The sequence below is a fragment of the Euphorbia lathyris genome, chromosome 1, assembly GCF_963576675.1.
Source record: "Euphorbia lathyris chromosome 1, ddEupLath1.1, whole genome shotgun sequence".
Classification (NCBI taxonomy): domain Eukaryota; kingdom Viridiplantae; phylum Streptophyta; class Magnoliopsida; order Malpighiales; family Euphorbiaceae; genus Euphorbia; species Euphorbia lathyris.
Window position 1 is genome coordinate 24,136,471 of NC_088910.1, and position 25,953 is coordinate 24,162,423.

The window sequence follows — 25,953 nt, forward strand, 5'->3', positions numbered from 1 at the left end:
CAAAAGGTCTGGACCTTTTGGGATGAGAAATGGAAGTCCAGACCTTTTGGGATGGATGTGTCTCACGGTGCACACCAAGATTACTCATCCGCTTCAAAATTGGTACCAGATTAGTTAGGTTCACTTTGAAGATTGGCACCATGGGATAGACGTGTCCCATGGTGCACACCAAGATTGGCACAACCTCTCCTAACCAACCATTTTAGGAGTGAATGTGTCAATCTTGAGGGAAGTTAATCCCTATACAGGAAGGAAAGTCATCTCCCCTGCAGCCCAGTACGCCGCTTCTAGAAAGGGATGTTACGTATTCAACCACCTTCAAAAAATTAATCGTGTTAGGCAGAGAAAAAGACGATTTTGGCTTCACGAAATGAGGATTAACGAAGCATGCGAATGTAAATGTGCAGGGAAAGAGGTGATTTTACTTCGCTAATCGATGTTTTTGCGAGGTATGCGAGGTCTGAAACGTGACGATCTACGTCGCATATCGATGCTTTCGCGAAGTCTGCGAGTCAAATCATGAACTTTTCTATTCGCAGACTTCGCGAACTAATCGATTCACGAAGTAGATCCACACGTTTCAGACTCTTTGTCTTCGCAGATCTTCGCGAAATCATCGATTAACGAAGTAGATCGTCACGTTCCAGGCTCTTTCTCTTCGCAGATCTTCGCGAAACCATCGATTCACGAAGTGTATTCATGAAAAAACGCAGAAAAAACAACAGATACTTACATTTTTCGCGCCTTTCCCCCTTAAAAGCGACAATGCCAATATGATAAACTAGGAAAAACGAAGAAAATCACGTAGAATAACCATTTCTGGATTGGTAACAAGAAGAAAGAAACCAAGTAACGAACATGAAGATGAAGAACCATGACTTCGTTTTCTAGGGTTAGGAAGTTGTAGAATCAAGAGATGAAGAGAGGAAAAAAAGAAATTCATTGTGTTTGACGAAATGGTGCAGATTTCGTGCAATTTAAAGGAAGAAAGGAAGATCAAAAGTCTTCAAATTATTAATGGATGTGCCAACTTTTTGCGTAACCAAGGAGATAGGGGGAGCGGCCATTCGCGATGTGGTGGGAAGTGGGAAGGTTAGGGGTATTATGGAAAAGTCACACAAAATCAATGAACTCCCATTTGACCTAGTTTTATAATTTTGGGTGTGATAATTTATTTAATCAGCCATTAACGTAACGAGGTGAAATTAGTCCGACATTAACGAGGTGAAAATAGGTAGAGTATCAATTATCGGCGAATTCCGTGGCTATTACTATCAATCGGAGGGAGTATCAATTATCCGCCAATTCCGTAGCTATTACTATAAATCGGAGGGAGTGTTTTTTTTCTTATTTTGGTTGGATCGTTGGTCTTTTTGCGTGAAGCCAAGCGAATTTTGCTCTTTCTTCCTGCTTGAACAGAGTTATCGTCTATGGCAAAAATCTCGAAAATCAACTCCTCTATGAGACCACCACAGAACCAAAACCCCCAGACTCATTCCAAGAAAAGGAAGCTCAGTAGTGCCGACCTCCGGATTTCCTCCTCCTTCAAAATTCGAGCTCTTGTTCGACAACTTCGTCCTCTATTTATCCAGGTTTTCTTTTTTCGACTTTTACTATAGCTGAATTTCTTTGTTGTGCTTTCCTCTTTATTTAAGTCAATCATTTGTTTTGCTGTTTCTGATAAGGATTGCAGAGTTCATATGAAATTCAAAAATCACTTTTCTTTTGGAGAGCCAAAGAAATTTAGTGATTAACTTCGTTTTTTTTTCAAATACTATTATTTATTCCTTTGTTTCATAGTTACAGAATATGGACAGAGGATTATCTACTGCTTGTTTTGGTAATTAATTATTACATAATGCATAAATGATCATAGAAGAATGGATATGCCAGATTCCTCTTCTGTTTGATTATAGTTTGGCTATACCTTCTAATTTGGTTCTTTCATTTTGCTGATTGCTGGGGTGAGTGCGAGACTTTGATTAATATTTGGGTATATGTCTAGCCGGAAGGATTAGCTCCTTATTTTATATAAAGAAAAAAACACCAGAAGAATTTGCTCTGCACTCTAATTAATTGTCATGTGCAAACTGCAATCTAGCTATGAAGCACAGACTCTTCCCCGGGGTTGGCGTGGCGGTGTCGGACTCGGGGACACGGCCGGGCACGTGTCCGACACGGCAAAAACGTGTCCCCTGCGTTTTTTTTGTAACTTGGGACACGGCTGGGAAAAAATTGTAAAAGTTTAGGGCTTTTTCTTAATTTTTTTTTTAAATGAGATGGTTTAATTATAAAATTTTGATAAAAAATCTAACATATAACCATCACTTTCTCTCAACATTCGCTTGTCTGTGCGTTTATTTTTGCTGTAGTCTTCCTTTTCTCCTCTACGATATATTTTCTGCTTTTCTGTGCATTTTTCTGGCTGTTGAAATCTTCCTCTTCTCTCTGTTTTTCTTGTTGTAAAGTCATCTCCCTTTCATCTCCTCTTCATAAAATGGCTTATTTGTGATTTATCAAATTTTTTATATATTTTTATATGTAATATATATATATAATTAATTATATAAAATTTGACGTGTCCCACAGCACCCGTGTCTCATATTTTCTAAAAATGCGGTTTGCCGCACCTGTGTCCGCACCCGAGTCGGTGCTTCATAGCAATCTAGACTCTAGATTGATTTGTCATATCAATTTTCAATTTGAGCTATCATGATTATCCACTGTTCTTATATCAATTGATATGCTTGAATTTTTCTTCCATGATGACGGGCATGATCTGATTTCCAGTGGTTTCATTATTGAAAAATGCCACTTTAGACTATGCTTGAGGAAGGTTGCACAAAGTGCCAATATATGATAATCACTTGATAAATTCAAAGATAAAAAACGAACATCACTCTTGGATGCTATTCAATCTGTGCACCCATCCTTAAATGAGAACCATGTTTTGTTGAGAGTGTCAAAGCAAGCTTATTTTGAACCCATCTCATTATGTTATGTAAGTAGCCTGTAAAATTTTCTCATGGACTATACAACTTTAAGGCTTTATTTAGTTTTATGATCAAAAGAAAGCCAAGGATGACAAATAACTGGGTTGCTCAGTTGAACTTTGGTATGTAATTATGCTGCTTAAGTCTGCCATTTTTTCAGATTTGTGCCTAAATTGTATTTATCAGTTAAGGAAAATATTGGCTTCTATAGTCTAATGTTTTAACTTGAATCTTATGAATGGGATGGGTCAGGGGTGCGGTGCTGCAAAGGGGCAAATATGTGGTTGTTGAGATTGAAGCAGGTGGATATTTATTTACTGCATCAACAGGGTAAATGTAATACACATATATTTCAATTTTGGATTTGTTATAATTATCCATGTTCAATGTTGCACGTGCCATTGATATGTTAGTTTTCCTGGTTTGTTAACATGGATAATGATTTTGAGTCCTTTTAAGTAGAAAAATACAAATCACTTGAATGATTAGCTGATTTGTTAGGATACCATGTGAAACCTAATGACTGCGACCAAGTTTTGCTCATATACCCTCCATCTGACACCAAGTTTTTTAGATCCCGAAAACCTTTTGACTTAACAAAAGAGAGATGTAGAGAAACACATGTTGTCACGACAGATCTCATCAATGAAGGATGCAACATATGGCTTAAAAGAGCATTCAGAGAAGTTTTATTCCCCTGCTTCCAGGAAAAATAGATGAGAAGATGAGCTGGTCCAAGTCAAAGCAACCATGAAATTTCAGGGCAGAATAGCTAGGTTGATGGAAAGTATTATATCATCCATGACGGATTTTAGTTTCCGAAGTGCTTTGATGAGAGATCCTTCAAATATTTATTGAAAATCATATTGCAATGGACCATAAAGAACTACTTTGGTATGGTGGCAACCTAAAATTGTTCAGTAGAATATAACGTCAAGGTGATGACTGCCTTGTCGTTCTTTTGTCCAATCATGGATCCCCTTTCTCAGAACTTCTATCTTGAGATGCTATCTAAAATATCTTAGTTTTTATCAATGGTGATTATGGCTGGTTGGTACAGAAAGGAACACGGGGCATTACCATGGTGTGAAAGAATTTGAATTGATAAACATTATCATGTTCTTTTGGAGATCTTCAATGTCATACAGGAGGAGTTGAAATACATTTATTGCAACATTTTTCTCTATGTATTACTGATAGAATTTATCCAATGCAAATTGATATATGATACCTGCGATGATCAGAAGTTGAGCTGATATATTATGTGCTATCCCCTTACTTTTATGATGAAGGATGCAACACAAAAACTATAATCATGGAACAGTCTGTTTGTGAATAAAATGAATCAACTGTGTATCTTTATTATTGTACGTTTCGTATAACTTTTGCATGCAGTGTGTTTTATGACGCAGTTGCTTCAAACTCTATGATGCAAAGTGTTGATATGTAAGTTAATGAAGCAATAGCCTTTACTAGGCCTTTGCTTCTTTCTCTAATGGAATCCTTTAGAAGGATAGAGAAATTCTTATTAGTGTCTACTTTTCATTAATGATGTTTTAGTTTTATGCTTTTCATTCCTGACACACTATAAACATTGTTACTAATATAGGTACTGCAGACACCAGATTTTCGGAATTGCAGAGCAGCTCATGAATTACAAATGCGTAAGTGCCTACATTTCACTATCTAGCTTGCATCTTTTGTTTCATTTGTTCTGGCTACATATTCTTTCTTATACAGTAAAACCTCTATATAGGAATAACCTCTATTTTGTTATAAAAAAACTCGGTCCCAACTTGGGCCAGTTATAACTAGGAATAACCTTCGAAACGTTATTTGTTATACACTTTTCAAGCCCCACCTTTAGAAACTATGCCTCTATATAGTAATAATTATATATATATATATATATATATATTAAGAATTCAAACTAAATTATAAAATATTTAAAAAAACTATTGAAATTATCTATGAGTTGGAAACACAAACTACAACTTGAAATTATAAATATTTAGTATTCTCATTGATTTTTACATTTTTTCCATAAAACTCTTCTAATTATCTATATATTGAAAACTAAACTCTAAATTGAAATTCTAAATATTTAATTTGTTCCATTAATGTCTATTGTTATACATTATATATAAACCATGCATGCCTATGATGATCTTAACCAATTTTAGATTCAACAAGAAGGTGTTCATTCAAGTGAGTTACAAAGTACTCGCAAGTTCAAAGATTTAGTAGCAAATATAAAAACTAAATCAATGTGTTAAACAACTTTACATAAATATTTTCTGAATAATAATAATTAGAGAGTTCTTGTTATTGTTAAAAATTTAAAATTTTATGTGTTGAAATTTTTATTATACTAAACTCTATTTAGTAATAATCTCCAAATTGTTATACAAATAGTCCGGTCCCAAGTGTATTCCTATATAGAGGTTTTTGTTAGGAATAATTGAAATTACGATAAACGAAAAATAAGCAAACACACAAGAATTGTTTACCCAGTTCGCCACTCAATATGAATGACTACGTCTGGGGGCACTACCAAGCCAGGATATTTACTATAATGAATGAGATCCGGATTACAGAGAAAGAGGTTACATTTATACTCCTGAAACCCTAACCGTCTGAAACCCTAATCGCTTCAGTTGGGCCTATATATACTAGTCTCCATAAGCCCAACAATCTCCCACCTGGAGACTAAATCCGTCATCTGATGGTAGTGCCATGCCTTTAACTTAATTACCAAGGCCAGCTGAAGCCATACATAGCTTCAGCTTCTCTAAGGTTACAACCTTAGTCAACATGTCTGCATGATTCTCTGTGCCTGGAATCTTCATCAACTGCAATATCTTCCTGTCCAAGAGATGCCGTATGTAGTGATACTTCAACTCTATGTGCTTTGTTCTTGAGTGAAAGACGGGATTCTTTGCCAAATGAATGGCACTCTGACTGTCGCTGTACAGAATAGGATCCTTCTGCTCCTTTCCCAACTCACGCAAGAAATTCTGCAACCATACCATCTCCTTACTAGCCTCGGTCACTGCAACGTACTCAGCTTCTGCAGTAGACAAAGCCACCACCTTCTGCAGCTTTGAAGCCCAAGACACAGCAGTACCACCCAATGTGAAGACATATCCAGTTGTACTTCTTCTCTTGTCAAGGTCACTAGATGCCAAATCTGCATCCACATATCCTGTCAACATAACTTTCTTGCCCTCAAAACATAGGGCATGTTCAGTGGTTCCTTTCAGGTATCTCAAAATCCACTTTACTGCTTCCCAATGCTTCTTACCAGGGTCTCCCATGAAACGACTAACAACTCCCACAACATGTGCAATATCCGGCCTTGTGCACATCATTGCATACATCAAGCTGCCAATTGCTGAGGCATATGGAGTTCTCTCCATCTGGACTCGCTCTTCTCTGCTCTTGGGTGAGTCATGTTTAGATAGCTTGAAATGGCTACCCAAAGGAACCGTAGCTGGCTTGGCATCTTGCATGCCGAATCTAATCAAGACCTTCTTGATATACTCAGCTTGTGAGAGATACAACTTTCCAGCCTTCCTATCTCTTTCAATCCTCATGCCCAGAATCTGCTTAGCTTCTCCGAGATCTTTCATAGCAAACCGCTCAGATAACTGCTTCTTCAGTTTTCTCACTTCTCGAGCACTCGACCCTGCAATCAGTATATCATCAACATATAACAGTAAAATTATGTAGCCTTCATTCAATTTCCTGAAGTAACAACAATGATCAGTTTCACTCCTCACGAACTCAATTTCGTGCATGAATCCGTCAAATTTCTTGTACCACTGTCTTGGAGCTTGTTTTAGACCATACAAGCTCTTGTTCAACTTGCACACAAGCTCAACGTTATCAGATTCATAGCCCTGAGGTTGCTTCATATAGATGTCTTCATCTAAGTCCCCATGAAGAAATGCCGTTTTTACATCCATTTGCTGCAGCTCCAAATCTTCTGCAGCCACCATACTCAACACTAAACGAATAGTAGTCAGCTTCACCACTGGAGTAAAAACGTCAGTATAATCTATGCCGTACCTCTGCTGAAAGCCTTTCACGACCAACCTTGCCTTGTAGCGTTTGCTACCATCAGCCTCTTCTTTGATTCTGAAAATCCACCTGTTTTGTAGAGCCTTCTTACCCTTTGGAAGCTCAACAAGTTCCCAGGTGCCATTGGTCATCAAGGAATCCATCTCATCATCTATTGCAAGCCTCCACTTGCTCGCATCCTCTCCACGAGATGCTTCCAAGTAGCTTTCTGGTTCACCACTATCTGTCAACAGCATGTAGTTGCTTGTAGGCGTGTACCTGTCAGGTGCTCTACGCTCTCTAGTGGATCTGCGCAGTGTAACTGGTGGAGTTTGGGGTTCTTCTGCCTCCTCCACAACTACCTCCTTGCTCCCACCAGAATTCGTGATGTCTAGGTCCACGACCTCTGGTCATGCATCACCAGTATCAGATGCGCCCAAACTATCCTTGTACATTATCTGCTCGTTGAAAACAACATCCCGACTGCGAATAATCTTCCTGTTCTGACTGTCCCAGAATCGATATCCGAAATCATCACCATCGTATCCAATAAACGTGCACTTAATAGACTTCGCATCTAACTTACTTCTCTCAAGGGGAGCAATATGAACATATGAATCACATCCAAATACTCGTAGAAAGGATAGATTTACCTGTTTGCCACTCCAAGCCTCTTCAGGAATGCCACTCTCCAAGGGACTCGATGGCCCTCTGTTGATCAAGAATGCTGCAGTGTTAACTGCTTCTGCCCAGAACGTCTTCGGAAGTCCGCACTTCAGCCTCATGCTTCTAGCACGCTCACACAGAGTTCTGTTCATTCGTTCTGCAACTCCGTTCTCCTGAGGAGTTCCTTTCAGAGTCTTCTCCATGTGAATTCCATTCTCAGCACAGAATTCCTTGAATTCCCTAAGCTCATACTCTCCACCATTGTCAGACCTCAAGCACTTTACCTTCAAACCTGTCTCATTCTCAACCAGGGCCTTCCATTTTCGAAAGGAATCAAAAGCATCAGATTTCTTTCTCAGAAAATAGATCCACACTTTCCTAGTGGAGTCGTCAATGAGGGTCATGTAATACAAAGCTCCACCAAGAGATTTCACAGGTGCAGGACCCCATAGATCGCTGTGAACTAACTCCAACTTCTCTTTCTTCAAAGTTCTGCCACCCTTAGAGAAACTGACTCGTTTCTGCTTCCCGAAGATGCAATCTTCACACAGCCCAAGATCAGCAGATTTCAGACCCGGCAGCAGACCCTTTGAACACAGCACTTTCATCCCCTTTTCACTCATGTGACCAAGACGACAGTGCCACAAATCTGCATTGACATTCTCCCTCACGACATTAATGCTATTGAAAACGTTGTCTGTTAAGTACAACGATCCAACCTTCTCACCACGGGCAACCACCATGGCTCCTTTGGTCATTGTCTAAGTACCACCTGCAAAAATTACACAATAACCTTCATCATCCATTTGCCCAATTGACAACAGATTTCTCTTTAGGCCAGGAACATGCTTTACTCCAGACAGCTTTATCACAGATCCATTCGGGGATTTGATCGAAACATCTCCCTTCCCTACAATCTCCAAAGGCTCACCATCAGCAAGATAAACCTTTCCGAATTTCCCAGGGGTATAGTTTTCCATCAAATCCGCACTACTACATGAATGAAACGAAGCTCCTGAGTCTAATACCCAAGACTCCAGAGGACTTCTTACACTCAATACCAGGGCTTCTGCTGCTATTTCTGCAGTTGAATTACTCAGAATCAACGCATCACCAAAATCCTCACTGGCTGAATTCACTGACTTCTCCTTCTGCGGTGCCTTACATTCACTCTTGTAATGACCATTCTCATTACAATTCCAGCACTTGATGTGGCTCTTGTCCTTCACAGGTTTCCCTCTCCCTTTGGACTTAGACCAGCCACGATTCTGCTTTGACCTGCGATCTGACCTGCCCTGATTCTCTGCATTCAAGGCTGATCCAGATGTGGAACCTGACTCTTTCCTACGAATCTCCTCGCTTATAATCAAGTCTCTGACATCATCAAACCTAAGTTTTTCTTTCCCTGCTGAAGCACTTAGGGCAGTAACCGTGTCGCTCCAACTCTCTGGTAAAGAAGATAACATAATTAGGGTAATACCTCTTCATCGAAATCAATATCTACAGAACTTAATTGAGTGATTGTCATATTAAAATCATTCAGGTGCGTCGCCATTGCTATATTCTCCGTCATCTGCAGATTAAACAGTCGCCGCATCAGATGAACTTTATTTGCCGCGGAAGGCTTCTCGTACAACGAACTCAAGATCTCCAACATCTCCTTCGTGGTCTTTGCCTTCACCGTGTGATGCGCCACGTTTCTGGACAGCGACAGGCGAATCATGCTCATCGCTTTTCTGTCCAACAACTTCCACTCTTCATCGTACATATCCTCCGGCTGCTCACCCAGAGGCTGGTACAGATCTTTACCGTACAGGTAATCCTCGATCTGCATCTTCCATAAACCGAAATCCGAACCATCGAATTTCTCCACAGGGGTTTTTCCATCTCCCATCGTAATTACCCTCGCTCTGATACCAGTTGTTAGGAATAATTGAAATTACGATAAACGAAAAATAAGCAAACACACAAGAATTGTTTACCCAGTTCGCCACTCAATATGAATGACTACGTCTGGGGGCACTACCAAGCCAGGATATTTACTATAATGAATGAGATCCGGATTACAAAGAAAGAGGTTACATTTATACTCCTGAAACCCTAACCGTCTGAAACCCTAATCGCTTCAGTTGGGCCTATATATATTAGTCTCCATAAGCCCAACAGTTTTACTGTATTTGTATGTGTTATGTCGTGATAGAGAGGGTAATGGAAATAGGAACGAGAGTAGGTCTGTTTTAGCTCTATCAAACCATGAGCTGAAGATATGGAATGTTTTTCAAGGAATAAGGAGGGACAAATGGAAAGGCGGAATGAGCTGGCATTTTCTGTTATGCTCAAGGTTAGAGAGTTGTTAGTTATTAGGAGGGAAGAGTGTGTGAGGGAAGGCAGGCAGTTAACTCTCTAATTTTCTTATGCTCTTAGCCTGTAGCTAGGACAGGGAGATAATCCCTGGAGTACTGATATCAGTGCTATTTCCTTATTGTTCTGTTCTCACCTTAGGGGTTAATAAAATGTTGTATCACTCTTCATTCTACATTCTTGCTAACTTAGTTCTCTATTGTGGTTTGAGTCTTATAAACTGTGATTCACATGATGTTGTAAGCTCATAATATTTGGTCTGAAAGTGTAGTAAGCAACTCATTTACTGATTCTGTAGAAATGAAATTGTTGATGGGTTTATACAACCAGATGAACGTGAATATAAAACGCCAAACTTCCTCAGTTGAAAATGTGCCTGGAAATAAATCCATTGGCAGACAAGATCGAAAAGCACCAGACTATCTTCAGTTTAAACAGCAAAATGGTCAACATGCCCAAAAGGAAACTATTTCATATATTGAGTCAAAGATGAAGGTTGATGATGGTCAGCCTCGAGCGAGTTATATCGTAGGTGGTTCAGTTTTCGGTTGGAACTTCATCACATTTAGAGGTAGTGCCTCTGTTTATTATGGGGTGACCAAGGAGTCTTTCAGAAATTCTCCCAAAAGTAAAAATCAAGAGCTAGTATCCTTCTCAAAGAGCTGAATCCCCACAGTGACATAAAAAAGTAAGTATTCTTATGTGATTTTGACAACACAACAGAGGTTCCCTTAGATCAGGGTTGATATGGATTTAGTATAGTTTCATTTGATTGATGGATTTGCATTTTTCTTCTTTTAATACATCATTATACTTTCAGGTTTCAGCTGCATAGAAAAATCTTATAGGCTTGAGCATTGTTAAATTGTTATTTTCAGAAACATCTCATTCAAAATATTACTGGCCATTATTGCAAGACTCCAAGGTGTGCATTTAAGAGGACAAGGAAATTGAAAATTGATGTCATTTAGAACAATAAACTTTATCTTGAAAAACAAGAATTTGTCTTAAATTGTCACTTCTCTTACAATTAATTACTGAATTTGCATCATGCCATTTATGCTAACCAAGCACTTCAAAATGTATATATATATATATATATATATATATATATATATATATATATATATATATATATATATATGAGAGATCAGGTGTGACACATTTCTTATGGTGTGACAAGCCTTATTGTGTGACAAGGACCAATTTTATAATTAACCAAAAGGAGGTGGAAAACGCCCATCTAACCGCCGAATTTCGTTGATTTGGGACTAAACCGTAAGGAATCTCATTTTGAGTCCAGAATTAAAGTTTCTCAGATTACTCAGCTTTAGTGTGTACAAATTATTTTACTGAGTAATGTTAAGCAAGCAATGCATACATATATATATCAAGAGAAAGGGTTAGAAGTTACTCAGCAGACTTATCCTGGTTCGGCCTCTCCGCCTACGTCCAGTCCCCGGAATTCTTCCGAGCTTTTTCAATCCTCTACTGAGCTCTTTAAAGGTAGAGCACAAACCTTTTACAATAGCAACTGAGTATGCAAGAGTATCATCCTCTATTCGTCTACTCAATCCTATCTACCACTGAATACTATAACCGAGTACTCAGCTTCTCTCTATCACTGAGTACTATAACCGAGTACTCAGCTTCTCTAACCTTTTACAAATGATACAAGAATTGTTCTCACTTAATGAAGAACACTTTAGATGAATAAAATCACTCTAGACTTTTACACAATGATTGGAGTTTGGTGTAAGAGCTTGCTTTTTCTTTTTCAGACAGCTTCTATTTTGGATTTTTGACTTAGTGAAGATTTTTGCTTGTCTGTATGTATCTCTTGTATGCGTATTTAATCCAAGTGATGAATTGGCCTTTTTATAGTAATCTTGAGGCTTCAATGATTTGAATCCCGACATAGCCGTTGTGGGAAAACGGTCTTCTTCGTCATCACTTGGTCAGCAGCCAGTGCTGCAGGCCAATCCTGTCTTCTGCTTTCGCCAGGAGCCAGGTTTGTCTTCTTGTGCCAGGTTTGTCTTTTAGTAATTTATCAAATGGTCCATGCTTCTCGAAAAGGTCCTTCCGACAGATTTCTAAGTCTTCTGAATCTTGATCAGACCTTGTCTTCCAAGTTGACGGATCATTGACGCTGACCTGACGACTACGCAGCTTGACTCAGCGGTTTAGCCTTCAAGCTTTTCTGAAGAAGACATTTCTTTCGTAAAGCTGAGTTGCTTTCTACTCAGCTTCTGCTGTGTGATTTGCTTTTACTGACTTTGTCTTATAGACTTTTAGTTCCTGTTCTCGTTAGTTAACTCACTCAACATTGAACAAACTCATTAGTACAATTAAATCAAAGCACTTAAATTTAATTATTTAATCATGGGATTAACTTAAATAATTTTGTCAAATCAAAATCATGTGGAAATGTGTTTCAACACGTGTCACTTAAGTGGCACACCGTGTGGGTCAGTTTTTGACTCTATGAGTGTATTTTCTTCATGTCAGCTCCTCGTGCCACTCCTCCGGATCAGACCCTACTCCACACGACGTGCGGAATGATTGGCACGCCGTGTGGGGCTGTTTTGCCCCCATTTTTGCTTGATCGTCCGTCCTTTGTCCCTCTTTCGACTCCTCTTGCCCAGACTCAAACTATTAAAGAGATGCTCCGCATCAGTCCTGATAAGAGCCGGATGTTCGGAGTAAATGTATTGGATATGAAGCCGGGTATGGAATTGAGTATCTTTAGCCAGGAGCCAAACATCTTCCATCGAAGGTGGGGGACATGTAAAACAAACAAAGACACTCTGACGCTAAAGTCATTCTAGGGTTTAAGCAAAGTAACAAAATAAACAGAGTATAAGCCTATATCGAGTATGATCACAATTCAACTAATGTGAATCTCTCTATGAGACTAGGTTATTAGTTACCTTTGAGGTTTAAGAGCATATATACATGGTTTAGGTAATCATGTCCGTAATACAATTCCTTATATTTAGTAGATAATGATTAGGACTGAATTTCCAACCTTAACTAGGAGACTGCCTTCTTGACATAATAGGAATATAAGAGTTCTGCAAGTTACGACATTTATTATCAAACTCCGCCCTGTTTGGGTTGGTTAAAACTCTTTTAGGATTTGACTCTTGGAAGAAGGTGAAGAATCAGTTCCTCAATATTGTTCATTTTGTTTTGGAACTCTTTTGATACCTTGTGATTTTTTTCATCACCTCTTTGAATGAGAAAGGTCTCCTAACTCTAAGATTTTCATCTGAGTAAGTAAAAACTAAAGATAACGAGGCAACTTAAGTATATTGTATTCATTAGAGGGGTATTTATACAGAATTGATACATAAGTAACCCTAGATATATATTTACAAATATAACCTTTATCACCCTCCCACAAGTTAAGCGTGAGATTTACAAATGCTTAACTTGGAACATAGATATTTAAAACGTTGTTTTGACAAAGGTTTTGTAAAGATGTCTGCCACTTGATCTAAAATATTGATATATTGCACAAGAAGTAGGCCTTTGTAGACGCAATCTTGCATAAAAAAGAAATCAACCTCAATATGTTTACTGCGGCTATGAAATATCGGGTTGACTGTGAGATAAGTGGCTGATAGATGATCACAAAGAAGCTAAGGATGCCGAGTTGTATCGAACCCTAGTTCGGTAAGAAGAATGTGTAGCCACCCAATTTTCGAGCCACCCGTGGCGAGCAACCGAGCGTTGTTTCTTTGCACTCCACGAGACGATGGATCGACCAAGATAGATGGCATAATCGGTGGTGGAGGTCTAATAATCACAGTTAACATCCCAATCAGCATCTGTGAAACCATGAAGAAACATATGAGACTATTTATGAAAGAAGATACCATAAGTACGTGTGAACTGAAGATAACACAATATGCGTTTGACGCCTTACCAATGATGAAGAGTGGGAGCATGCATGAATTGTGCCAATTTGTTAACAATAGAGGAGATATCAGGGCTAGTGAAGGCGAGATACTGTAAGCTACCTAGAATGTCGGATACAAGGTATGATCCGAAAAAGGTTCACCCTTAGTGAACATAAAGTGTTCCTTAACACACATAGGAGTGGATAGACTTTTGTAATTTGCCATATTAGCACTTTGAAGTAATTCACCAATATATTTCGACTGATCAAGAAGTAAGCCAGAGTCAGACCATTGAGCCTCAAGTCCCAAAAACTAATGAAGTGTACCAAGATTCCAAATAGCAAATATTTGTTGAAGTTGGTGAATCACATCCTGAACTGATTGAGAGTGGGAACCATTAACAAAATATCATCAACATAAATGAGACAAAAAAATAGTAACCAAAGATGATCGGAAGTAGTAAAGAGAGGTGTCTGCTTTTGAACATGGAAACCAAAAGACTGAAGAGCACCAGTAAAATGTTTGTGCCACATCTGAGGAGCCTGTATGAGCCCGTATATTGATTTCTGTAATTTGCAAACATAGGAAGGTCGTTGAGGATTATTAAATCCGAGTGGTTGATTCATATACATGGTTTCCTCTAAGTTACCAAGAAGAAATGCATTAGAAACATCCAATTGAACAATACACCAATTGAGTGAGACATAGAGAGCAATCAAAAGACGAACAGTTCCATGTTTCACAATTGGACTATTAGTCTCAAAGTAATCAACCCATGGACGTTGATTAAATGCTTTGGCTATCAGTCGAGCTTTGTACCCTAGTTTTACTACTAAAGCTCTAGAGACGTGCCCTATCAATAATTTCATTCCCCAAGTTGGATTTGTTTTATTACTGATGAATCAGACAAAGAGCGAGTGTTTCATTTGAAGCAGAAAGTGTAGAATGAGTTACTCCCTGAAACTATTAGAAGCAAACGAAAGAGAAGAAATTGGATTTTTTTTTCAAATAATAATAATAAATTCATTATTGTTTGTTTGAAATGTGTGAATTATTTTTAAGAATCTCAGTGAGCTCCATCCATAGCATGTCTTTGTTTGAAAATAAAGGCAAAAGAAACACTTGACTTCATATATGATTTGAATTTTGAAATTGCTCAAGTTATAACTATATATATATAGTTACCAAAACATGCCTTTTCAGGTTTTCACATTTCGATTATTTTCTCACACTATCTTGAATTTTATATAGATATCCTTGACAAATTTTTAATCCATCGAGTTTATTTTCCTATTTTTTTATATTTTTTTAGAAGTATTTTTTTAATCCGATCAAGATTGGCTGGTCTTGGAAATTCATTTCCATTAATGGTAGTCAATCTTACTACTCCTTTGCTCAAAATCTTTTATAAAGAATGTTTGTCTGATATGGAGTACATTGTTGGTTTAGGTTTGACGAAAATATATTTTTAAATGGTGACGATTGACACTGTCTGTTGCCACGTGGTAGATGATCATTGCTCTTTTTTTGAATTGTCATTTTTGGTGTTTTCAAACGATCATACTTATTGATCTTTTTTTAAGAAATTTGGCTCGAGGATAAAATTAAATTAATGGACCCCCAACCAACATTCATCACAAGACTGGTTCTTGTTTCTTATATTCCCTTATATGGTAACATGGAGACGATTAAAAGTATGAAACATGTCCTTTGCCATTTCGAACGAGTATTTCTATAGCCTAGAGGATAATTAAGGATTTAATGTGGATGTGTCCCTGACGGAAAATGACCTATGTATCGACTGGCTTAAGAGGTATAAAGGTGTTTTGTATTGGCCGTCACTCTTCATCTTGCTATCATCCTCCTTATATGTCCCGTCAATACAATGAAAAACACATGTTAATCTCCAACTTGCAAAAAAAATGAGGTTCATCGTTTGACAGTCTATGAGTTCAGCACCTTGGGGCTCCATTGGGAGAATCGTACCATGAATCATATAAATGTAGGTCATGAACTAGTTTTACTGCTAAAGCTCTAGAGACGTGGCCTATCAATAATTTCATTCCCCAAAGTTGGATTTGTTTTTATTATGATGAATCATACAAAGAGCGAGTGTCTCATTTGAAGTAGAAAGCGTAGAATGAGTTGCTCCCTGAAACTGCCAGAAGCAAACAAAAGAGAAGAAATTGGATTTTTTTTTCAAATAATAATAATAAATTCATTATTATTTGTTTGAAATGTGTGTGAATTAATTTTAAGAATCTGAGTCAGCTCCATCCATAACATGTCTTTGTTTGAAAATAAAGGCAAAAGAAACACTTGACTTCATATATGATTTGAATTTTGAAATTGCTCAAGTTATAACTATATATTATTATCAAGACGCGCCTTTTCAGGTTTTCAAATTTCGATTATTTGCTCACACTATCTTGAATTTTATATAGATATCCTTTACAAATTTTTAATCTATCGAGTTTATTTTCCTATTTTTTATATTTTTTTATGAGAAGTATTTTTTTGATCCGATCAAGATTGGCTGATCCTGAAAATTCATTTCCATTAATGGTACTCATTCGCTCAAAATCTTTTTTACAACGAACAAACTTTCCCAATTAGATTTAAACTTACCGATTAAATTCGTAATTGTTATTCGAATCTGTTTTAAAATCAAATCTCATTCTTTGAATCACATAAATTATCTATTTTAGATTCCCTCATCAATTAATTATCATTCCCTAATATGATTTTCTCAAACTAAACACGTTCGCAAAAGAATAATTATAATTTGCTAATGAATCACAATGAATTTGAATTAAATGCAGTTGTTCTCGGCAGCACATGTAAAATCTAAAAATGATATTGAATATAAATGGTGAAATTTAATTTAGAATTTATTGAGAGCACATGCTTGCTTTTTCATTAAACCTAATAAACGGGGTGAATTACATCTATAACCATTGAACTTTATCAATTTTAACATTGTGGCCATTGAATTTTAATTTTTAACAGTATATGACCACTGAACTTTACAACTTTAACACTGGTGACCACTCAATACCTCAAAACGACGGTTGAAGGTCTCAAAATAAAAAATTCGAAAAATCAATGATATTTTAAGAAACTTTAATTCTTGAAAATTTTCACTTTGAGGTTCATTTAAGTGTTTTTTTTTGTTAGGAGAGAGAGTGAATTGTTAGAGAGAGAATGCCCCCAAAAAAGGTGATTTTGGAAAACAAAAAATTTGATTTCATAGTAAATATCGTTCTGAACAACTTTAATTCTTGAATATTTGTATTTTGAGATCGTTAACAGTCCTTTTAATGAGTTGGTTAAACTTGAGTGGTCACCTTTGTTAAAAAGTATAAATTCAGTGTGAAATTCAGTCACAATATTAAAATGGATAAAGTTCAATAGCCATGGAATGTAATTTACCCAATAAACGGTTTTACATTTATTTTGGGTCAAATACATGAATATCATAATTAAGTACAAAATTACAACTAAGTTATATCACCAAACTTAATTCTTAATATGTCATTATTTTCTATATATTATGATTTTACGTCATGATTTAAAAGTTCTTAACTCCAATTCATAAATCATAAACCCTAGAAAATATATTATAGACTTACAATTTATAAATTCTAATCTTTAAATTATATTAAAAGTACTGATTTTACTAGTTTGATATAATCCAAAATTATAATTTGACATAGTTGTAAATAGTTTGTAGAAGATGAATTTCTGTATAATTTTCCCTTTTTTTTCTTTGCTTTTATTTACATCTGATCCCTAATTTTATATTGAAAACTTGAGCAAAAATGCTTATATGACCCTTAATGTATTGGAACCATATGTTAATTTCTATTCATTGTACCTAGATTTAAAATGCTTACATGACCTTAATGTATTGGAACCATATGCTCATATCAAGAGCAATTTTATCGTTAACGTTTAAAATGATTCAATTTTAAACGTTGGCAATTTAAAATGATTCAATTTAAAATGATTCAATTTTACCTCTAACGTTGGCAAGTTGGATCAATTTTAGACAGTATTATAAAACATAGATATTTTGTCCTTTATTATGCACCAATTACATATCAGCTCGTTTAAAAAGAATTCATATTTTCTATGATTTAATAATTGAATTCAAGATTAATATTTATAAATTCGGCGAATTTTTTTAAATTTTTCGTCCAACTTGTACAATAGACAATATATTTTTATTTATTTTTATAATTTTTCCTACGTCTAATCATAAGTTTATGATTTGTCCCTTATGTCTCGGTTTGAGAATATTACGGTGTGCCACATCTATAGGCAGGGGCGGAACCAGGGGGTTGGGGGGGGGGGGGGGGGCTCCAGCCCCGGCCGGCCGCTCGAGAATTGAGAAATTTTTTTTTTTTAGTAATGGTGTCTCGTAATATTTTGGAGGGAATTATATTGACTCTATGTAGTATTATATCAATGTTTAAAGGTAGATGAGATGATTAAGGATGTTTGTTTTTATTTGAGAGGTCCTGTGTTCGATTCCCTTCAACCTCATTTTCTTTTAAAAAGTTTTTATTTTTAAATGGACTCTTTATTTTTCATAACACTTTTGAATTCATTTTTAATATGTCTTTATCATTAAAAAAAATAAACATATTTAATATTCAAATACCGTTTAACTTTAATCCAATCTGTCAATTGCGCGGCTCCTAATCATATCATGCAAGCCTGTAGACTGCCAGAGCCGGTCCTCAACGAGCTTGACAAAATCAGCCGGCGTTTTTTGAATTCATTTTTAATATGTCTTTATCATTAAAAAAATAAACATATTTAATACTATTCAAATACCGTTTAACTTTAATCCAATCTGTCAAATTGCGCGGCTCCTAATCATATCATGCAAGCCTGTAGACTGCCTGAGCCGGTCCTCAACGAGCTTGACAAAATCAACCGGCGTTTCCCTTGGGGAGAGTCTGGAGAAGGGAAAAAGATTCACCTTGTCCCTTGGAAGGAGGTCTGCCAGCCGAAAAGCAGGGGGGGTCTTGGTATAAGACAAGTTAAGGACAATAACAAAGTCCTTTTAATGAAGCTTCTCTGGAGAATGTGGCAATGCCCATCCTCTCTTTGGGTTCGTCTTCTCTGTGGTAAGTATCGGAAAGACAAAATCTTTGGTGGCCCTAAGGAGAGAGTTGTCAGTTGTTCCTTCCTCTGGAAAGGGCTTAACGCTGTGTTTGCAGAGTTCTGCTCGGGGGTTGGCCTGGAGGTGGGTAATGGTAAGTCCATCAGCTTCTGGTATGATACATGGATTGGTGACAAACCGCTTGTTGAGGTGTGTAGATCCCCCCCACCTAGTAACATCCGTAACTGGAGAATTGCCGATGTGGTGGACTCGGAGGGAGACTGGATCTGGTCAAAGTTTGATACCTTCTTTAGCCTGGAGACTCTCCTTAGAATTAGAAGCGTTAAGATTAGTAATCATGAGGAAGATAAGGATAGGCATTGCTGGGCCCTGACTACCAATGGTGCTTATTCTTGCAAGTCAGCCTTTGAAGCTTTTACCCCTAACAGGGCCGATCCTCTTTCGGATACATGGAAATCCATTTGGGCCCTTAAAATCCCTTACCGTATTAGGAGTTTCCTGTGGCTGGGAGTCAAGAACAAGTTGCTTACTAATTCGGATCGACACAGACGGCACTTGGCGGATTCAGGAGCTTGCAGTAGATGCAGAGGCCATGATGAAACTTTGTGTCATGCTCTGAGGGATTGCTCTAAGAGTAAAGAGGTGTGGAAGAAAATTATCCCTCACCACATTCTTCCTTCCTTCATGGCCCACTCTGAGTATAACTGGTTCTCTGATGGTGTTAGTGGGAAATTATTGGCTAACATGGAGCATGGTGACATTTTCTTCGCTATCATCTGTCACCAAATTTGGAAGTGGAGGAACGAGGAGATTTTTGCTGATAAAACTGTCTTTATTCCTGACTTACTTGATTTCTTCTCGAAAAAACTCTCTATTATTACTGAGAGCTTCAAAGGGGATCCCCTTGCCAAGTCTACCCAGAAAAGAGAGGTCCACCTCGTTGGATGGAGCAGGCCAGGAGAAGGGGTGGTGAAGCTGAATACGGATGGCTCCTGCCTTAGCAATGACAAGATTGCTACCGGAGGTGTTCTTCATGATGCGAGTGGCGCCTGGCTGTCTGGGTTTGCCCAGAACCTGGGGATGGGTTCTTCCTTTTTGGCGGAACTGTGGGGTATTCTTTCGGGTATCAAGCTTGCCATTAGCCTGGGTGTAAAGAGGTTATCTGTGGAGTCTGATAACATGGAGGCAATCAACAGGATTTCAGATAACCAGGCTATTTGTCTTAACAGCCAAAATCTTATCAAAGCTATTTTAAGGCTTCGCCCTTCCTTTGAGTTCTTAAAGTTCAGCCACATTTACAGGGAACAGAACCGGGTTGCGGATCGCTTGGCGGCAGCTGGGCATGAGGGGATGTTAGGTGTTTCTATCCTTTCTGATCATCCCATCTTTCTTTCGTCTCTTCTTTTAGAGGATAGAATTGGGGTTAGCATTCCTAGACTGATCCCGGGTTAGTTTTCTTTGTTTGTTCGTTTTCTTTTCCTGTTCCTACAAAAAAAAAATATTCAATTAGTTCATTGCTATTTTTTTAAAAAAAATGATAACATTTTTACAGTTTTAATGCGTTGGAGGCTAAAAAAATTTTGCCCATCAGCCCTAACGGGCTGGACTTTAAATTTTTTTTATTGATATGTTTGAGCCCTCGGGTCATTCGGAGTCCTGGTTCCGCCACTGTCTATAGGGAGTGTAGTAAGTGTGCAGATTTCCTTGCTCGTTCTGCTATCGGTCTGGCGCCAGGTATTACGGTGTTACAGACAACTCCTAACTTGTTATCTCCTCTTCTTTATGAAGATCGTGCAGGCAGGCTCTGTTTAAGGCTTCTGGCTTATTGATTTTTTTTTTCGGTTCTGTTGTTGTTTGTTCTTGTTTTGTCTGTTATCTACCAAAAAAAAAAGTTTATGATTTGTTACTAATGAGTGATAAAAATGACTCATATATGAAGTGTAGATGACGAAATTCATGACCGAAAAGACAATTTAATGAAATATTCTTAAATTGACCCAATTTAACAACGTTAGAGGTAAAATTGTTTTTGACTGCCAATGTTAAGCGTAAAATTGTACTATTTTATACGTTAGGGATAAAATTGTTCCTGATTATAAACGTTATGGTTTTTTTTTTCATCTTATCCCATTAACAAATCCTATTAATATTTATTAGGGTAAAGTTCAAATAAAACCCTTGTGGTTTCACTAATTTTCAGATAAAGGACTGTGGTTTACTTTTTGTCAAAACGAGGATTGAGGTTTTCAACTTTAGCAAAATAAGGACTTTTTCGATTGATACTATTAAAATCACCCTTAACAACTTCAAAAATGACATATTTTAAGAACTACTAATATTCTAAGCAACTTTAATTCTTCAACTTTTTTATTTCGAGATTATTTAGATGATGTTTGGTAAAGAGAGAGAAAATTAATGTTTAGAGAGATAAAGTTCCAAAAAAGATGATTTTCTAAAATCGAAAATGTAGTTCCATAGAAAATATGACATTGAACAACTTTAATTCTTGAAAATTTTCATTTTCAGGTCGTTAAAGATAGTTTTAATAGCATTATTAAAAGTGCGAAACCTCGGTCCTCGTTTTGACAAAAAGTAAACCACAGTCCTTTATCTGAAAATTAGTGAAACCACAAGGGTTTTATTTGAACTTTCCCCTATTTATTAGTATTACAAACTTCCTTTCCAAACTAAACAAGGCACGGCTGCCTTATATAGTCTTATTATTAATTTTGCATAATGCAATTCCATACCAGGAAAACAAAAAAGTCAAACAATTACATCTTATCTTGTATCATATGATTTTATTTAATATATATAAATAAATCTGAATAATTAGTTCAAGTTTATCAAATATTTTTGTAAATAGGCACATTAAAAGCATTTTAGTTCAATTACGGTTGCTAGTCGTTAATAGAAGATAGCTGATTTTCGCTCCAAAATATTGTTTTCCGATTCTTTTTTTTAGTCGAAGCTTGAGTACTTGAATTGTGCCGTTTTGAGTGAAAAAGAAAAACTTGAAAACCCTAACGGGACGTTTAGTATTCTATGGGAATAAAGATAAGGATAAAAGTTGGGATATGAATAAAGATAAAAGCTTGAGATAAGGGTAAAAGTAAGATAAGATGATTTATTATCTCATGTTAGATACGTAGTACAAAGATATGGATAAATAAAATGATTCATTTTAGTATACTCCTATCCAAATTTAAATAGAATGTATATATTAATGTAGTATTAATGTGGACTGGAATTAATTAAATTTATAATATATCAACCTAACTTGAAAAAAATTTGAAGCACTGCATTAAATTTTCAAAATATAAAAAAAATGAAATAACTTAAGAAACAGTTAGAACACTGTATTAAATTTTAAAATACAACGAATGAAATAACTTGAGAAACACTTAGAACACTGTATTAAATTTCAAAATACAAAGAATGGAATAACTTGAGGGACAAATTAGACTTTTCCATCTAAATAAGTTATCCACATATCTTATACCACCCTAATGGGATAAGAAGCTATCCTCTATTGTTTGACTCTCCTATTTCCCAAACAAACATTGGATAACTTATCTCGTTTTTTTTATCCCTATCTCCACCTTCTATATCCTCTCTAACAAACACCTCCTAATTGACATAATCATCTTTCTACTCAACCTAACACTAAATGAAGTTGTATATATATATATATGTATGCATACATCTCCATAATCTCATTCTACTTTTTCTTTCAAAAAGAAAATGAACTCTCTACTTCTTATCTGCTCGGTCTTAGCTTGCTCTCTTTACATTCATGCAGGTTTGAATCTAACCCTTTATTCTAATAATATATGATTCAACGTTAATTATCAGAGCTTTTAGTTCAAACGGTTTTAGGACATAGTATCAGAGCTTGTAACATTTGTTTATATATGCATACGTAATTTGATTTTCCTCTTCTAATACACTATTTTCTTTCATTATTTAGGAGCACAAGGAATCGGAGTGAATTATGGATTACTGGGAGATAATCTGCCTAATCCTAATCAAGTAATCTCCCTATTGAAATCCAAAAATGTGCAACAAATTCGAATTTTCGATCCAAACCCCGAAGTTCTAACTGCTGCTGAAAACTCGGGCATTTCAGTAATCCTCGGTGTTCGAAACGAAGACTTGCAGCAACTTTCAGCGAGTCCAGCATTCGCAACTAATTGGGTTAGCACAAACGTTTTACCTTATTTCCCCGCAACGAAAATAAAATACATTTCAGCAGGAAATGAGGTAATCCCAGGACCATTAGCACAATTCGTACTCGGTGCAATACAAAACCTCGATGCAGCATTAATTGCAGCTAATATTCACATCCCGGTAAGCACAGCTATCTCATTCCAAGCCATAGGCCAATCATTCCCGCCTTCAACGGGTGCATTTTCGGGGGATTCGATACCCATTCTGACGCCTCTTGTCGGGTTTTTGTCGTCTAAAAAATACCCGCTCTTAGCTAATGTGTATCCTTATTTTGCATACATTGGTGATCCTAGCGAGATTAGGATAGATTATGCTGTAGGAAATGCTACAAGTGTTATTGTTAATGATGGGGGTATTCAGTATAGTAGGCTGTTTGATGCTATGGTGGATACAGTTTATGCTGCTTTAGAGAAAATTGGGGGGAGTGGTGTGAATGTCGTCGTATCGGAGACAGGATGGCCTAGTGCTGAGAATGGGAATTTTGCTACCATTGATAATGCTCAAACTTATGTTAATGGTGTTATAAATCATGTTAAAAATTCAGGTGGTACTCCGAGGAAGCCACAAACTCCGATTGAAGCTTACATTTTTGCAATTTTTAATGAAGATTTGAAGCCACCTGGTACTGAACAACATTTTGGATTGTTTTATCCAAATCAATCCCCTGTTTATCCTGTTACTTTTTAGACACATATGTATCTTACACAGTCTGTTTAATTATTATTATATTTTTTTATCTTTTCAGTTAAGCATAATTTCAGAAGATTTATTTCTGTTAATTGAGGATATTAATAATGAAAGGGATTGTGATTTTTCTATCTGCATTTTTTTTTCTGTTTTCTGTCGAGTTGGCTATTATTTCACTAATTGGCTAGCTTGTTTGTCATTTGTTGTCATTGTTCATTGTGCAATTCTATATATGGGAGTAAGATTTCTGGTAATCAGATTTCAAAAAATTATAATTATAAGATATTGATGAAAGTAATAATTTATGAAATGATTCAATTTACTTAATGAGATATATTATACAAGGGATCCGGGTTTGAAGGAATTGGCTAACTATTACAAGCAGAGCTTATCATTTAAGAGGTGCGGACTCTCCATTCATTAGATAGAGAAGATCACCAAGATTCCGTAATCTACTGCTGAATTTATTCCAATTCTAAGATTTCGGATCAAAATTGGTATTGATATGCCGATCTGTTATTGAATTGCTCACTTTCTCACTATTATACCTTGGGTTTCAATTGATTCTTAGATAATTAGGGTTATCGGATTAATAAAGTATGAGGAGCATATTGAAATTGAGATCAATAGGAAATATGAGTATTTGTTACATGGATCATATCTGCACTTTCTTAAAGGAAGATGTTAACTAAACACGTGGTTCGGTTTAACCATTCGATCCTAAAGATGAGAATGTAGTTATAATTAAAATAGTTAGTGGGAGAGTTTTGTCTTTCAAGAGATCTATTCCGCTCGATTTTGAATTAAATTGTTATAAATGATATTGGTTGATTTAAACAAAAAAAAAATATTCAATTTCATAATTACATCAAACATCTGAAAATTAATTTTATTTTGTTTGTGATAAAGTATGATCAAAAGCTTTCACATCCAATATATGTCCACCTTCTTAGACGAATAACTATAAATTTCTAATGAATCAACACTGAACTAATTGAATTAAATGCACTTGTTTTCAGGAGCACATGTAAGATCTACAAATTAAATTGAAGGCTTAATATATGATTTTCTCTTCCATAAAAAAAAATATAGTTTTCTCTCGAAACTCATCTAAAAAGGTTGATTTGCCTTCTAATACTATATATATATATATATATATATATATATATATATATATATATATATATATATATATATATATATATATATATAAATAAATAAAAGTGGATTACTATTTATAGCCATAAATTCCCACATTTAGCCTATTACAAAGACGAAAATAATCTTGAGTCAAATTTCCAAATCCTCTCAACTTTTTAAATCCTCTCAAATTCTAAACTCAAATCCGGACAAAAAGTATGGATCGAGAGAGGGGCGGTAAAGGAAAAGAATTAATGGTACGTAATTTCGACTCAAACGGTTGCTTTTTTACGTTTTTTTATTGAAATTTTTGTTTTTTAATTTTCGGAATCGCGGGCTTAGGACGTATGGGTATCACGCCTCTACCTATGGAGGGGCGTATGAACATCACGCCCTTACACAGGTAGAGGCGTGATACCCATACGCCCCCACCACAGGAATGGCGTATTAGCATCACGCCCCCCACCTGTGTGGGAGCGTGATGTTCATACGCCCATGGGGCCGATTTTTTTTTTTTAATTTTAATAATAATAATTTTTTTTTGTAGTTTTAATTTAAATTATTATAATGTTTAAATTATTTGTATTTAGTTAGAATAATATTTTTTTTAGAATATAGTTAGAATAATATTTAGTTAGAATCACTACAAAAAAGATGGGCTATGGCAGCCTTTTTATTGTGGCAGTAATTAAAACCGCCCCATGGGCTTAACACAAAAAAGCCCATGTACAAAAAAGTCCCATGGACTGTAATCCATATATACTATTTAAAATGC

At 36.3% G+C, this 25,953-nt stretch overlaps 1 protein-coding gene across 12 annotated transcripts; it reads left to right on the forward strand.

Moving 5' to 3' along the window:
• Nucleotides 1-1,207: 1,207 nt before the first annotated feature.
• Nucleotides 1,208-24,161, forward strand: LOC136225491 (putative glucan endo-1,3-beta-glucosidase GVI). 12 transcript variants are annotated; one of them, XM_066013541.1, is made up of 4 exons: nt 1,453-1,592; nt 3,246-3,295; nt 4,603-4,657; nt 23,092-24,161. In XM_066013541.1, exons 2-4 carry the CDS (start codon nt 3,272-3,274, stop codon nt 24,036-24,038), a joined length of 1,026 nt encoding a protein of 341 aa, XP_065869613.1. In that variant the 5' UTR covers nt 1,453-1,592; nt 3,246-3,271; the 3' UTR covers nt 24,039-24,161. The 12 variants fall into 12 exon arrangements, 6 of the variants coding, with proteins under 6 accessions (XP_065869608.1, XP_065869613.1, XP_065869632.1 ...); XR_010687142.1 differs by lacking the exon at nt 23,092-24,161 and adding an exon at nt 10,381-10,998 and having other exon boundaries at nt 1,494-1,592; nt 3,246-3,329; XR_010687144.1 differs by lacking the exon at nt 23,092-24,161 and adding an exon at nt 10,413-10,998 and having other exon boundaries at nt 1,494-1,592; nt 3,246-3,329.
• The last annotated feature ends 1,792 nt before the right edge of the window (nt 24,162-25,953 follow it).